At 44.3% G+C, this 16,074-nt stretch overlaps 1 protein-coding gene across 1 annotated transcript; it reads right to left on the bottom strand.

Moving 5' to 3' along the window:
• Positions 1 to 226: 226 nt before the first annotated feature.
• dspb (desmoplakin b) lies at positions 227 to 15,995 on the bottom strand. Its single transcript, XM_088394313.1, is given in 25 exon segments — positions 227 to 6,289; positions 7,183 to 7,823; positions 7,826 to 9,008; positions 9,091 to 9,189; positions 9,294 to 9,401; positions 9,630 to 9,713; positions 9,807 to 9,969; positions 10,061 to 10,254; positions 10,438 to 10,576; positions 10,765 to 10,943; positions 11,012 to 11,307; positions 11,520 to 11,706; positions 11,838 to 11,964; positions 12,071 to 12,225; positions 12,452 to 12,604; positions 12,755 to 12,880; positions 13,080 to 13,175; positions 13,239 to 13,343; positions 13,407 to 13,574; positions 13,667 to 13,726; positions 13,854 to 13,979; positions 14,084 to 14,234; positions 14,319 to 14,440; positions 14,930 to 15,017; positions 15,599 to 15,995. Coding segments are annotated over 25 exon segments (10,431 nt in total). The 5' UTR covers positions 15,835 to 15,995; the 3' UTR covers positions 227 to 844.
• Positions 15,996 to 16,074: the final 79 nt, after the last annotated feature.

Below are 16,074 nucleotides of genomic sequence, written 5' to 3'. Positions count from 1 at the left end.
AAACAAACAAACCCATGGTAAATGGTGAGTAAGAACTTTGCATAGTCAGGGAACATTAACAAATTGATGATGTCACAGCCAAAGGTTCACATAATTCCATAAAATCCATCTGTGTGTCCTTCTAAAGGTTTTTCGGATGTCACAAGGGGATGTGGGGCAGTTTAGTACAAACAAAGGTGAAATGTAGTTGGGCTAGAAATGTCACTACTTGTCGCACACGCCGCTATTGCGAAACATTCATGCAATATGTTTTATTGAAAACAACATATTAGCAAGTAAGCAGAATGACCATGAATATATGGACAATTATTCATTCACTCAAAGAATCAAAAGTTTAATGTTTTCATGTATACACAGTGATACCTTGAAATCCCCCCCATTCTACAATCCATTGGTGTTTTGACTCTTCCGTTGGCTTTTTGTGGCGTCTTTCACGAAAGGAATTGAAAATACATATTAAATGCAAGTCGACTCAGGAAAGGAAAGAACAGGAAAAACTTTTGTTTCAGTGTCATGTTGCTTGAAAATGTTCTTTCAACTAAATCAACATCAAATTATAGTTGAACATCCATTGAGGTGTACCACTGTGCATGTAATTGACCTTGAAACCCTCCCAAGAGAAAACAAAGAGAATAGCCTAAGAAATGCAGAATAAATGCAATCACAGCGTCAATATGTTCCCAAAGCAAAAAAAGCCCCTTTTTCAGACAGCACACAAAGAAGTAAGTCATAGGTGTTGTTTGACAAAGCAGCTGTGGCGAGTGAGTCTCGAATGTTAAAATTTACACGCTACGTGTGGTTTCCCAATCCTGTCTGATTGATTGCTTGAATGTAAGACTGTGGGTTAGGGTCTCGTGGTGTGGGTGGTAAGGGTTGTGTGACTGTAATGACTGGTTGACAAGGGGGCGGGAGAGCCTAAATCCAAACTGCTTCTACGAGAGCTTCGTCGTGAGCCACTTCTAGAGCCTGTGCTAGATCCTGGGGCAGATGCAAAATTGTACGGACTACTTATTCCTCTGGAGGACACGGATGATGCTGGTAACATCCTCAGCCCAGTACTCTCCTCCACCAGGCAATTGTCCAGAGCCTCCTTATAAGAAATCTTCAGTTTACTCTTTGGGCATGTTAAATTCTTTGTGTGGTGTCTGACATCTTGGAGTTTCATAGCAGTGCTACCATCAATCCAGCCCATTTTCAAAGCATCTGCCGTGCTTCGTCTACAGCCCAGTTCAGGGTCATAAAGTCCCCCTGTCACAAATTGGAACTCCAAAAACCTCTGGCCTGCCTCATAAGGTAGCCACATTTCCTTAACGGCTTCAGCCGCAGACATTTTCTTTCCAGTTTTGACATCTTCAAAGCCAATGAACACTTTCTGAGCGGGCTTGAGTTTTGCTGCCATGTCATCGTTAATGATGCCTTGACGGCACGCTTCTTGGATGCTGAGCCGATGCCCGTTTTCTGGATTTACAATTCCTCCGGTGCACGCTTGTGCCTCCAGCAATCTCTGAGCAGTTATGGTATCAACAAGACCATTGTTTAGGGCTGCCACAATTGATAATTTGTCCAAAGTTTCTGTATCAAATATGGCACCCACGGGTTCCTTTTCACCAACACTTTCAACAGGAGAGGCCAGGGTGATAGCGACACTTGCTGTTTGATTTAGGGTGTCTGATAGGCCTTGAGAACCACTACCGGTTGCAAAGCCTTGCTCTTTAATGGTGGGAGGTATTGAAGATATTTTTGTGAAAGAAGATTTTGTCATTACTGTTGCTGTTGATGACATTGACGTCGGAAATGAAGCCTGTGACATGGAAATTGTTGGTGGCAACCCATGCGTCTTTTCAGTGATGATATCTGCAAACTCTGTTAAAGTAATGATCCCTGAGCGATACTGATTAATAACTGACTGATCAATGAGTTTTTTCTCAAGCAGTTTATTGATGTCGTACTCGCTTCCAGTCTTCCTGTCAATGAAAACAGAACGTTTGGAACCATCAGGTTCAGTGATGGTGATCTCTTCCCACTCACACTCCTGCGCAGAAAGCTCCAGGTAGGTGCTATAGTCAATCAAGCCTTTATCATATGCTTGACGTATTGTCATCTCCTTATTAGTCTGCGGATCCACAATTATCACTCTCGTTTTTCTCAAGGTGTTTTTCATCGTTGCCTCTTGTTTTTCCTTGTCCACAATTGGCAAAAGGATTAGGCCAGTCTTCCCATGGGTAATACAACGTTTCTTAAGATCCACGTATGTTAAATTTTCCTCTGTGTTAGGATCAACGTAATCCTTATGAGCAGCTTCCTGATCGGTCACATTCTTATTCATTTCCTCATTTAAGAATCCTTTGCGGTAGGCCACATCCACATCAATCCGATGGCTGTGTTCAGGATCAATAATCCCGCCACTGGCAATCTGGGCCTCAAGAAGGCGTATGCCATGCCCTTTCTCAACTAGACCCCTCTTGATTGCCTGGAAAAGAGATATAACCTTTTCTGTACCAGGCAGTTTGTAACCTTTCACAGCTCTTTCTGCTAAGAGCAGGTTGTCCAGACACTCGGCCCCAAATACTCCTTTGTTATAAGCATCACTAACAGTGAGGTGAATATTGTTCACTGGGTCGACGATAAAACCTGAAGCAGCCTGGGCTTCAAGAAGGTATAGAGCTGTCTCCAGTCGTAAGAGTCCACTTTTCATAGCTTCATAAACTGTCATCACCCTATCACTGGCTTCATCCAATAGTCCTGCTATGCAGGTGGACTTGCCCAAATAAGAACGCAGGCGGTACGCAATGTCCTGACTTCTTAGTCGCCCTTCTTTCAATCCATTAATATCAGATGGCTCCAGCAGGTTGGCATCTACTAGATCTATGACAGAGACCTGACTTCGAAGCCCTTGGACAGTTGTTGGTTTTTTAGGTTCTGGAAGAAGCAATAAACCCGTGCTTGTGTCTGCTCTGCATCTTGCTTTCAAGGACAGATAGCTAACTGGCAGTTGCGTGTCTGGATCCAAATAACATTCAGGATACTGACTGAGGGCCTTGAATAGGTCTGCATCTATAAGATCTCGATCCATAGCAATGTCCCTAGGTAGGTATACACTCAGGATAGGATCCAAAATACCTCCTGCACACTCTTGAGCCTGAAGTACGCGAAGAGCTGTGTCCTTGTCAATAAGTCCCTTTTTCATGGCCTGGCCAGCAGACATGAGCAGGGAAGTGTTTGGGTCTCTGTAACCTATGGCAGCCGCTTCAGCAGCAAACAACTTTGATTCATCTTCCTTAGAGACTACACCTCTCGCACATGCTTCCTTAACAGTCAATTTCTGATTCGTCTGTGGGTTAATGATGTGTCCTGTAGCTGCCTGAGCTTCAAGTAGCAAGTCAGCACTGTCATGGTCTATAATACTTTCTTTCTTGGCCTGAGTGAAGGACATTTTTTGGAATAATCCAGTTGAAATCCCAGCAATTAAAGCAGTGCCTTTGAGGAAAACCTGCTTTTCTGCTGACACCTCCGGGACTGTTTTCACCCCTGTGATGAGTTGATTAAATGTAGCTTTGTCCAAGACTCCACAGTCAAACAATTGTTGTGCTGTTACTGTCTTGCACACGCCGTTAAATATCAATTTGGAAGGATCCAGCTTTTCTGAAATTGGTAAAATTTGCAGGCCACTGTGAGGCTCTGTCTCGCATCTAAGTTTCAAAGCATCAAGCTCAGGTTCGGGATTAAGGTAGTATGTAGGACTCTGATTTAGACAATTGCGGAGGTCTTCATCTAATAAATTGCGTTTGATCGCTATGTCTTTTGGGAGGAATACACTGAGAGTGGGGTCAAGTATTCCTCCAACACACTCTTGGGCCTGCAGGAATCGTAAACCAGTTTTCCAATTAATTAGTCCTCTTTTCATTGCCTCGTAGACAGACAAAGGCCTTGCCATACTTGGATCTTTATAACCAATAGCAGCGGCTTCTGCGACTAATAATTTGTCTCTGTCCTTTAGATCAACTACTCCTCTGGCACAAGCCTCATCTACTGTTAGCTTCTGATAAGACGTAGGATCGATTATGTGACCGGTGGCAGCCTGTGCTTCCAGTAGCAAATTTGCAGTCTCTGAGGATAAGAGGCCTTGTTTTTTAGCTTCTGACAAAGAAATTTTTCCCTGGTTCCCAGCTTGAACCCCAGCAATCGAGCCAGTTCCCTTCAGAGTGACAACTTTTTCAGAAGACACCTCAGCAACTGTCTTCTCCCCTTTCAGTAACTGATCGAATGTATGCTTGTCAAGCACTCCACATTCGAACAACTGCTTCGCTGAGACTGGCTTGCGAACACCATCAAACATCAGTTTGGAGGCATCTTTTCTTTCAATAATTGGTAGAATTATCAAACCGGTGTTGAACTCGGTTTTGCATTTTTTCTTCAAAGCCTCATAGCTGACATTTCGTTCATTCTCCGGGTCAAGGTAACACTCTGTATTTTGATTCAGAGCCTTACAAAGATCTACATCTAAAAGGCTGCGATTCACAGCCATGTCTTTGGGGAAGAACACACTCAGATTAGGATCTAAAATCCCCCCACAAGAGTCCTGGGCCTGCAACAGGCGTAGCCCAGTTCTCCTATCGATTAGTCCTTTGTTCATGGCTTGAAAGACTGAAAGCGGTTTAGCCGTGCTAGGATCCCGATAACCCAAAGCGGCGGATTCTGCTGCCAAGAGCCTATCTCGATCTCTTATGTCCACCAGTCCTCTGGCACATGCCTCCTCTACTGTGAACTTCTGATTAGTCTTTGGATCAATAATGTAGCCGGTTGCTGCCTGGGCATCAAGTAGTAAATCTGCACAATGTGGATTCATCAGCAACAGTTTCTTGGCTTCTGACAAAGATATAGTCCCTAAAGATCCAACTTCTACACCAGCAATTGGCCTGATCCCCTTTAAAAATACTTTTTTTTCTTCTGACAACTGTAGGAGGGATTTTTGTCCCTTTGTTAATTGATGAAGTGAATGTTTGTCCAAGATACTACAATCATGCAACTGTTGTGCTGTGACTGGCTTACGAACACCATCAAAAATCACTTTGGATGGGTCAATTCCCTTTGTGACTGGCAACAGTAGCAGACCAGTGTGAGCCTCTGTCTTGCATCTTTTCTTTAAATCTCCATAACTGACACCCTGTTTGTTGTCTGGGTCAAGATAACACTTGGGATTCTGGGTCAAAGCATAACTGAGGTTTTCATCCAAAATACTACGACCGATAGCTGTGACTTTGGGAAGGAACACGCTGAGGTTCGGATCTAGTATGCCACCGACACACTCCTGGGCCTGTAATAAACGCAGTCCAACGTTTCTGTCAATCAGTCCCCTCTTCAAGGCCTCGTACACTGAAAGTGACTTGACTGCACTGAAATCCTTGTAGCCCACGGCAGCAGCTTGTGCAGCTAAAAGTCTGTTTTGATCTCTCGGGTCTACCACTCCGGCAGCAACTGCCTCCTCTACTGTCAGTTTTTGATTAGTTTTGGGATCAATGATGTGGCCTGTGGCTGCCTGAGCATCCAGTAGCAGGTCAACAGCATCTGCTGGGAGAAGACCCTCTTTCTTTGCTTCTGTGAGGCTTATTTTATAAATAAAACTGTCACCCTGTGGGTTTTCAATGATCACCCCCGCTATCGGGCCTGTTCCTTTGAGACTAACTTTTATATCGACGGATGCATCAGGAACAGTCTTTTGCCCTTTAATGAGCTGGTTAAAAGTTGGTTTATCCAAAAGCCCACAATCAAGCAATTGGGTTGCTGTAATTGTTTTACGAACACCATCAAAAATAACGGTGGCTGGATCCAAGGTTGGGAGTTCTCTACTTTTCTTGACCTCATTCTGCATAGTTTGTCTCACAAGAGTCAACTCTGTGAGTTCTTTCTGGAGGTGTGACAGCTTTCCTTTATATGTATTCTCGAGCTCACTAAGTTCCCTTCGAAGCCTCTCTATTTCCCTTTTCAAACTACTCGTTTCCCTTTCCAGACGTTCCTTGTCTGCATCGTACTGGTTAACAAGACCCTGCTTACTTTCATATTGTTCCTTCCAGTAACTTAAATCTCTTTTCACCCTCTCATGCTCCTCCTGTACACTTCGCTTATTTTGAAGCTCAGACTCAAGAGACAGCTTAATGTGTCGAAGTTCCTCCTCGAGCCTTTGGAGGTCATCTTTGTCTGTCCCAGACAACTGGAGTTTCAGCAGCAGTGCATCTCTCTCTTTCACAATCTCGGTGTACTGCGACTGCAGTGATAGCATTTTGCTTGAGATCTGTGGGAAATGAGTGAGATCAACAAAAATGGAAAAGAAGCTGAAAATTAGTCAATTCGGGCATGTTTAGAAATATACACAGCATGAATTTACAAACGTGCAAACTTAAAATCTAATTGCATAATTATTACATACTCAAAATCCTGGCCCAAACCCATTTTGCTTTGTTATTCCAAACTGCATTGTACATACTGCAATTATTGCAACTAATAAAATCAAGTAATTGGATGCTAATTATACCAATATCGATTTCTCAGTTTCAAAACGGCACACATTACTTATATGAAGTTTGAATTTCATTCAAACAAAAAAAAAAGTGTTGGCTGTAGTTGTAAGAAATTAATAGGTCTCTGGGCGAAGGAAAAATGAGCAGAAGGTAAAATTTGTGCAAGCTACATATTTTGGAATAGTGGAGCAAGGAGTGTGAAGAGATCAGCTACTCAACTACCACGCTTGAATGACAAAAGTCATGCACTTCATTTCAACTTGTAGAAAAACGACTTCTGATTTCAAAAGTCTGGGCGCTGGGTAAAATAGAATGATCAATTCTAGTTTTTCATATTTAGAGTGCCAAATCACAACAAAAGTAACCTTAATAAACCTTTCATCTTGAGCATGTGCAGTGCTGCTTATTGAATATGATTCCTTTTAAAGGACATTTGACAAATGCAATTTTGTTCGACAACTGCATATGGGTAAAACATGTTTCTTTTTCCCCGTGTAAACACCACTCAAACTTTTGGGAAGTCAGATACTAATCTTGAAGCAACAAGAGAAAATGATTTATGAGGTTCATGCAAGCAATCAAGAATTTTTCTATGGATAGTGTTGACTAGTTGATTCATCTGGAAAGATGAGAGCAGTCTGGGAGAAGGTTTCAGATTTGCGGGTACCTCAGTGGCTTGAGTTTGCATTTTGGAGACGGACACCTTGAGGTTGTCCCTCTCCACGGAGAGCTCTGAGACAAGGTTGCGGTAGTCAACATTGCTTCGCTCGCTAGCCTGCAGCTGAAGCTCCAGGGCAGTAATTTGGTAGGAGATCTCATCACCATGATCCTCTTTGGATCTCAAAAGTTCTGCTTTATCATGTCGTGTTATCCTAAGCTCCTCTTCCAAGCTCAGTCTTTCTTTCATCAGGATTTCAGTCTTCCCCTTGAGAGTTTGAAGTTCAGAGTAGTTTTCATTCAGAGCTTTACTCTTCTTCTCTATTGTTCTATGCAGACCCTCGTTCCTTTGGTTTACCTCTTCAACTTTTGCTTGCTCCTGTAACAAGAGATGCTGCAGGGCTTTCAGCTCAGTGCTCAGTTGCGACAACTGTTCCATAAAGCTTCTGTTTTGATCCAAGCTTCTTTGCAGTTCCTCCTGTATAACAAGACACTGTTCTTCACCTCTCGTTTCTGATGCCTTGACTTTCCCTTGGTTCTGGCGTAAAGTGGTAATGGTGCCGTAGTACTGTCTCATCGTCATTGTGGTCTTCTCTAAGTCAATCTCAATTTGCCTCCTTTTCGTGACTTCTTCTTGGTTGGCGTTCTCAGGTTAGCTAGCTGGATCTCCAGGCCATCTCTAACGGATTGAATGTCTTTGATGCGGCCCTGTAATCGATTCAGGTTTTCTTCAACTCTACTCCGATCCCTATTCTCCCTCTCCAGCTCCAAACGCACATCGTGAAGCTCCGCCTCGCACGTCTGCAGTTGGGCCATGGCCTTTGCTGAACTAGCTAGCTCTGCTTGAAGTTCGACCAAGGTGTGCTCTAGCACACATTTTCCTTCCTCTGTAGTTTCCCTTCTTCGTACCTCTTCCTCCAGACTGTGGGTGACGTAGGCCAGCTGCTCAGTCTTCTTCTCCAGCCCCTGTCTAACTTGAGCCACGTTCTCCTGGTACTTGTTGCTTTCCTCTTCCCTCTGCTTGATCAAAATCACAATCTCACTTTCCAGTTCTCTTCTCATGTGCCCTTCTTCTGTGGTTAGCAAACGCTGCCTATGGGCCTCTTCCTCTGCTCTTTTCTTTAGTTCTTCTGCCTGCTTGAGGGAAATTTTCAGCCTCCTGAGCTCATCCTCCATAGCCCTCCCCTCTGCTAGCATCCTGTCATATTGCATTTGAAGCTGACATGTGTCATCCTCCCTCTTGGCCGAAAGCCGCTGAATTGTGCTCTGACTGACATGGATCTGGGATTCATAGTGGAGCTTTAAGTTATTGATCTTTGCATTGCATTGGCTTCTTACCTTTGAAATCTCATTCTGCAGTTCTGCCACCTTGGAGGTTTCTTCTTCCAGCTTCCGTTGCAGCTGCTTGATCTCATGCGCTTGATTTGCCATCATCTTTTCCACTTCCACTTTGGACCAGCTCACGCTTTCTAACTCTGTATGCCTCTTTCTAAGGACAGACTCGTACTCCTGTTGCTGATGGGTGTGGCGCTCCTCAGCCAATTTCCTCTTCCTCTTTTCTTCCTCTAGCAAGTAGTTGAGACGTGTCACCTGATCAGCGAGGTCCGCCAGTTGGTTGTGTGAGTCATCTAGGCTGTCTTTTGCGGCATTACACTGCAGCGCTGTGGTTCGCTTGATCTCCTCCATCGACAGCAGCTTGTCCTGTGACTCGGACAGCTCGAGTTGATAGCGGACAATCGCATCTTCGAGAGACTTGTTCTTGCTACTGCGATCCTCCATAGCCTCCCTCAGTATGCGAAGCTCTTCCTCTAATAGGTCAATTCGAGTATTTCGAATCTGGAACCAAGGCGGAGTCATTCAAGATCACTGCAGTCTAAGAATGGCGAATAATCCTATCAACAAATATAAAGTTCAGTACCTTAAGATCCTCCATGTTTTTGAGAAGCTCCCCTATGAATTTCAAGTAGTCATCAGACATAGTAAGCAACTCCATGTAACGGGTCTGCAGTTGAGCAGCCTAAGAGAAACACAACAGTGATGATTTCATTCTTTCATATGGATGTTATCACTGGTTTGAAGTGATAACTTGACAAATAAAACATGTGCAATTGCCCACTGTACCTCCAGAATAAGATCCACAGATGGCGATCTTAGCATTGTTCTCTTGATAGGGATGTTGAGCAAAGTCTCTAAACCAGAGGTGTAACAGGCTAGGTCTGTTTCATAATCCTGTAAAACAGAATGTCATTTTAATCTTAGGTCCTCCTTTAACGTTGTAATTTAAACTTTCTTTCACGCCTATTAGCACATCAATGTCACTAATAATTGATTACAATGATTGTCTATTGCATTTCTGCGTTCTTACAGTTGAAGATAATCTGCCAATGCACATTTGCCCACCTTTAAGGAAGATGGAAAGACCTAATAATAATAATAACCAAGCGTTGACCTCCTTACCTTGATTGAGGCCACGCAGGCCTCATTGTCTTTGAGGATTTTCTCCAGTGCATCTCTCTTTGCTTTGATTTCTGCATTCAGAGCCTTGACAACATGACAAATGCAAAGATGGCGGATTTGGAAATACAATGTCAGAACAAACATGGCATAGGCACAAAATCATATTGTTGGAAAAACCTTCTGATTGCTGATGTGGTCCTTCAGAGATTGAACATTCTGGATGTTGGTGGCTTGCAGGCTGTCTTGCTTTTTGCGAGTGTCATCAATCCAGTCGCTGAAGGAGGAGCTGGACTGCTTGTAGTGCTCCAGTTCGGGCAGGTAGTCCTGCAAGTCCTGCAGTCTGAAACCAGTCCATTAATTTGAGGCAAACCCTTTGCAGTCTTTTCTTCCGCAAGGTTCATTGATTCAGTTTCAACAAGTCCGTGGTGTACCTAGTATCAATCTGTGCCTTTATTCGTCTCCAGCGGTCTGACAGGAGGCCCACCTGCTCAGTGCATTTTGACAGCATCATGTCACACTTGTAGAAGGGCCCGCCCACCTGGCCATTGCACTGGTTTGCCTTGGCAAGTTCAGCTTCCATGGAGGCCACAATGTCACTTTTGCCATCCAACCCATCCTGAACATTCTACACAAAATGCGCAACATAGCAACGGCATGATAAAACCGGTCAAGGCGACTTTAGTCAATTTTGCCGTGGGTGGGGAATTCCGGTCCTTTGATCATGTGAGGACCGCAATTGTCGACCACTGCCACATCGTCTCCTTTGCACTGCAGCAGCACTGCATCAATCTCCCAGCAATATACGAACCTTAAGAACCTTCAAATAGTCGTTCACGTCTCCCGGTAACAGAGAAGTCGTCTCCTTCTCGGTCAATCTCGCCTCATGAACTTTAACTATATCTTCAGCATGTGCCATGCTTTCCAGCAGGTCCCTTAGAGCCTGCAGCCTGGTCACGGAAAAGATGGGATTTCATCATATTCCAGGAAATGACCAGGGCATTACGAACTAAATACTGGTGCTGACTTCATGCAGACTTAAACCATGTGATATATTTTACGTTTTAATGAAACCCGTATTGGACTTTAAGGAATGTATTTCAAGGATAACTGAGGAATTGAAAAACAAGAGTCTTACCAAAGAAGAAAAGTTGATAAGTTGCTCTCCAGACTGCTGAGCCGTTGGGTGATGACTTCAAGCTCACTAAGTAGGAATTGAGCTTTATCAGAATCATTCATGCTCTCCAGCTCCTTCATAATATTCTCCCTCAGCCGGATGTACTCCTCTTTCATTGCTTGGACGTCAAGCTGTGCACTCTTTAATATTGAGAAATGGACCGTGAGGGTTAAGAGCTTTAATTTGAGTGCCCATTTGTTTTGTTTACCTCCATCTGTGTGATTCTGAGGCCGCAGTCGTTGGTCGCATCATCTCCCAAGCAGATGTGAACATGCTGACTCAGCAAGTCCTCAGCTGCCTCCAGCTTCAGTCTGAGTGCTTGCAGCACCGTTAAACTGTGAGACGAAGTGACCTTCTTTTTCACTGGCTCCGTCTTGACCACTTTCACGACCTCTTTCGTGATTTTCTTCACGTCTGTTCTCTGCCGCTCTTCCTCAAGTATTCTGGCATCTTCATCGGCAGCCGAGGTCATGATAATGAGCTGTTGCTGCCCTTGCTGGGCTTCTAGATAAAAAAATAAATAAATAAAACAAAACATAGAAGAAGAAATTGCCGATTTAAAATTAGTTCCTAAGTGGTTATTTGTGGCGCAGTAGGTTGTTGTCATTGCATGATGTCATATTGTATAAAAGATTTTATTACATTTTTGCACATTCCTTCTTTAAATGTCAAAAATTAGGTATAAGGTTGACTTTCAGGAGGCGTATGCGACTTACGGTAAGCGGGTAGCTGCACCACAAGAGTTCCGTAGTAGGCCTGAGCCCCATTGAACTGAATCTCCATGCCCCTCTTGTCATTCTCAGCAAACATCTGAGAGCCTTGGCAACTCACTTTGAACTCTTCATAATGCGTCTCCAGGCTCCTGATAAACTGGGAGTACTCCTCGGGACTCATCCGAGCCAGCTATAATGAATAATGTACAGTAAGATGATGCATAATGCGTGGGTTAAGAGCTCAAGAGAAACAACTATCTGCAGGCCTTTTATTGGCCTACCATTGCTTTCACTACATTTTACATTGTATTCATCCCCTACCATGGTTAGGGTGAGCGAGTTGATGCGATTGATATCCAGAAGGCAGTACTGCCAGGCGATGAGACTCTTCAGGTTGATGTACAACTGGTTCCAGAAAGACATTATGGACTCATAGAGCTGCTCGTTTCTGTTGAAAGGAAGGAAAGAACATACGTTGGCGATTGTTTTGAATGTTAGTGGAAATGGCAAACACGCAAAAAGAAGAAATAAAGTTTGAAGTGAGCGCCACCTACTTGTTAGCCAGGTTAACGCTGAGCGGGTTGGGAGGTGGGAGGATCAAGCACACTGACGGGATGACCATATCCAGTCCCCCCGGCCCCGTGACCTCCCACTTGCTGCGCTGACTGTTGTCTTTCAAGATGGCCTCGTCACCCTTACAGATCACCTTCTGGAGGATCAACAAACACAACCCCGTAACAACTTGCGTAACAAATGATGGGTTTTACTTCTATTTGACATTAGTTACCCGGCTCAAAAACTAGAGCAAGATCAATTCTTTCAAAACCTTTGCTGCCATTAATGTGGCCTATAGCCCGAAGCAACCCAACATCGTTGCGAGAAGGGAAGCAAAACTCAACAAGTGAGGTCCAACCTTCAAGTGTGAAAACACTAACCTGGTCTTGCTTGAAGTCGCACAAGGCTTTGGCAATGACAGGCCGATTGCTCTTCTCTTCTGGGTTTCTGGATTTCAGTCTGATGATGCTGTTGGCCTTGTTAACAAGATGCTGAACTTGCCTCTTTTGGTCCCTCAGTGTCTCTTGCTCCCTCTTAAGTAAAAAACAAAGAACAATCGAATCCAGTCCAATCCCGTACAGTGCTATACATGATAGGCTACTGAGAACGTGGCAAAGCGACGCTAGTGCCAACAAGACTGCAGCTGTGATACATCGTGTCAATTGGATTGTGTTTCATTGTACCTCCAATCCCTTGAGCAACTCCAACAGGTTTTCCAGTGAGGTGTTCTTGTCACAGGTGAACTTTGTACGAATGGATTCTTGTTGCCCCTGCAAGGCTCTGTATGTCCCGTTGGCCTCCTTAAAGAACTTGAAGCAGATGTACAGTCTTAGTTTAGTGACTTGAAGTTGCTAGTTCTATAGCCTACGCATGTTATGCTGTAAGCCTGATCCGGGCCACCTTCCGAAAGCGGTTTGATGGCTTTAGCAATGCTAACAGCACAACCTTTCCATCCTTTGCTATTCTGACATGAAGATGATACATACCGCTAAGAGTTTGGAGAATTACCTGGTTGTATGCCGCGTTCTCCTTCAAATGCACATCGATGCATTTGGTAATTTGAAGGAGCCAACTCCACTGAGTCTGCAGCGTGTCCCGGTATGCCTTGAGAACAAAATTCTGTCAATAAGGCTACCGTTAGCACAGATTAACACAATCAGAGCAAACCTCGATCTTGTCCGAGGCCGGGTGTTTGTTCTTCAGTAGGGCATCTGCTCGGACCTTCAGTTTATTCAGATGCTTTTCTTTCTCCTCAAGGGCACTCATGAGTTTCTAGAATATACAGAGCATTTGTGGATGAGCTGACACAATCTTGTCGGAGGTGTCGCTACTCACGGAATAGCTTTCTTGCTTGCGGGGGATGTACTGGTCCAGGTTCTTTTCACCCCAGTCAAAGATCAACTCTTCTTCTTCCTTGTCATTGACCCACATGATCTCCTTGGACAGTTCCTGGATGATCTGCTGGAGGTCTCCTAACTGCTGCATCCGAGCATGTGACATTTTCTATGGCCATATAGGGAGGAATTTGTACATTCAATAACAACCTCACCACCGAATTGAAACCACTTGGATTGTAGTCAATGCATTTGTATGACCTGTAGGCTGTCCCACTCCTGGTCCAAAGCATGAAGATTTCCTTTGTCCCCTTTTTTGACCTGGGGGATCAAATCAAACATTTTCACTACTTCAGGACAGTAGAAAGCACACAATGAGATATTGCGGTGGGGCAACTATGGTTTTGCTGTGACAACAGCACGCTTTGGAATCGTAATGATGACCAACCAATTCACTCCTGGCTCGGTCCACTTCTGTGCTGTTCTGGATAGAGTTGTGAAACCTCTGGTGGCTGATAAGATTCTTTTCTATACCAGCAGGATCCTCACCCCAGTATGTCGTTTCAATCAGACGCTGGAGAAAAAAAGCGTAGCATAGTGTAAACATCTCTGTGAGTCTTATTTTTGCAAAGGTAATCCGAGGCACAAGTCTTTGTGCAAGGAGATGAGTGTGCCCACCTTTTGCTGCGCGATCCAGGCCACGGCATCATGGAAGCTCTTCCCCGGCTCCTCCCAAGTTCCAGAGCTCCCTTTACCACTCCTCCTCCTTTGCAAAGAGCCGCTCATTGCCAAGTGGACCCCCTTCAGCTGATCATTACAAATCTCCCAACTAGGTATCAGCAAGAGATGGGTGCAAATGGAGAGGCGATACTTGCCAATATCACTGCAAAGCTTTTGGAAGGAAAATGATTACGTTCTGACAACGTTGTCGTTGGGCTGCCCCATCTGCCTCAGGTCCATTGCATACATCTTCAGCTGCTCAATTGTGTCTTTCGCCCTCAACATGCACTGCTCTGCATCAGCCATACTCCCCCCCTGAATCGAAAAAAAAACACCCAAATGTTCAAATGCTGTGCCGTTGAATATGAATCATCATCACATAAACAGAAGAACTTGCTGCAGAAGGACCAAGAAGAAAATGAGGACAAGTATTCCTTCCGTCTCTTACGCAGGGCCAGGATGCATTAGTTGTAATCTACATTTTTACCGCTAGGTGTTACTATATCCTGCAGACTAATTCTTGACATGCTTCTTTGGGGAGGGATTTTTGTTTGTATCACAGACAAGAATTAGCTTAGCAGTTGTCATGTGCTCTGAAGTTGACTGCAAAACAATCGATGCTTGGCAGGTGACATAGCTTTTTGTTACAAAACAAATTAGCATTACCAACAATCTGCAGATTTTTATGGTTGTGGCAGCCACCCCCCCAAAAAAAAAGAAAAGAAAAAGGTGAAGAAGAAAAGCCACTGTGTTCACACCGCTTGCTCGGGGGTGAGGGGATAATGTCGAACAAAACAGACTCACAGATTGCAGGGCGAATTCGGCTCTCCTCAGGTTCTCCTGACACTGAGCTTGAAGCGACACGGCCCTCTGATGGATGTCGTTGAGGCCGCTGCACAGTCAAGCAAACATCTAGTGTGCAAAAGTGCACTCCAACAAGTTGATGTCTACAGTCCTGACTCGTCTCATGAGATTTTGTTGTTTTGCAGAACGTCACAGTGACATATGTCTAGTATTGAGACTCACATGTCGAGTACTGTCCCTAAATTAGGAAACTATCATACAGCGAACAGCATTCACTGCAGACGCTCGCAATAATAGCCATTGTATGAGATGAATACTCTGCATTATTGTTGCAAATGTTTTTTTTTTTTTGCAAACGCAAAACCTTGTGCAACAATTCTCAGATGCCGATACCAGCTGCACTATCTTGTAAATATAACATTTTAACATATTTAAACATATTTTAAGTTGGTATTTTATCTTCTAACATTGAATTCCTTTTTTACCATCAAGCATTACCACTCATTTATTTGACAGTACAGTCTTGCCGTAGTCTAGCATTGCAGTAATTAATCGAGTGTAAACTACACATTGCTGCTGTTATGAGAAATGCTGACTCAACAAGATAGATGAAGTCGATGATATTTTGCAACAACTGTGGGCAAACTCAAAAGTCGTTGAGAAGTGTACCTGATTCCACCTCCCGTGGTGGATGTCATTCTTCCGATGGTGTCGACCGCCATTGCCCCTCCTGCCGAAGTCTTGGGCAAGGTGTTGTGTCCATCCATGAAGTGGTCGAAACCGTTGCCGGCAGCCCCTTGCACCAACTCCGTGCGGGTGTAGCGGAAGGACCCCCCACCGGGGTCTCCTTTGCGGCTCAAGCTCATGTTCATGCTGAGTGCGTTTTGAGAACCGTACTGACTCATGGCTCACAAGATGTCGCACCGGAGAAGCCGGACGAGTCGCTGTCTCTCCTTCCACCCGTTGCAGCACACTGCACCCGAACTCCAGGTGCCTCGACTGTTATTTTATTTTATTTTTTTTGTGACCACACCTTCTCCAACCTGCTGAGGCAAAATATTTCTTCCACTCTCGTTCTCTTTCTGCCCCTCCCAAGTCTGCCTGGCCTAAAGCTGTGTGTTCTTTTTTTTTTTTTAAAGCTTGAG

Source organism: Syngnathus floridae, chromosome 13 (genome assembly GCF_059516105.1).
Source record: "Syngnathus floridae isolate MCC-2025c chromosome 13, RoL_Sflo_1.0, whole genome shotgun sequence".
Classification (NCBI taxonomy): Eukaryota; Metazoa; Chordata; class Actinopteri; order Syngnathiformes; family Syngnathidae; genus Syngnathus; species Syngnathus floridae.
This window is presented reverse-complemented; position numbering and strand designations above follow the sequence as displayed.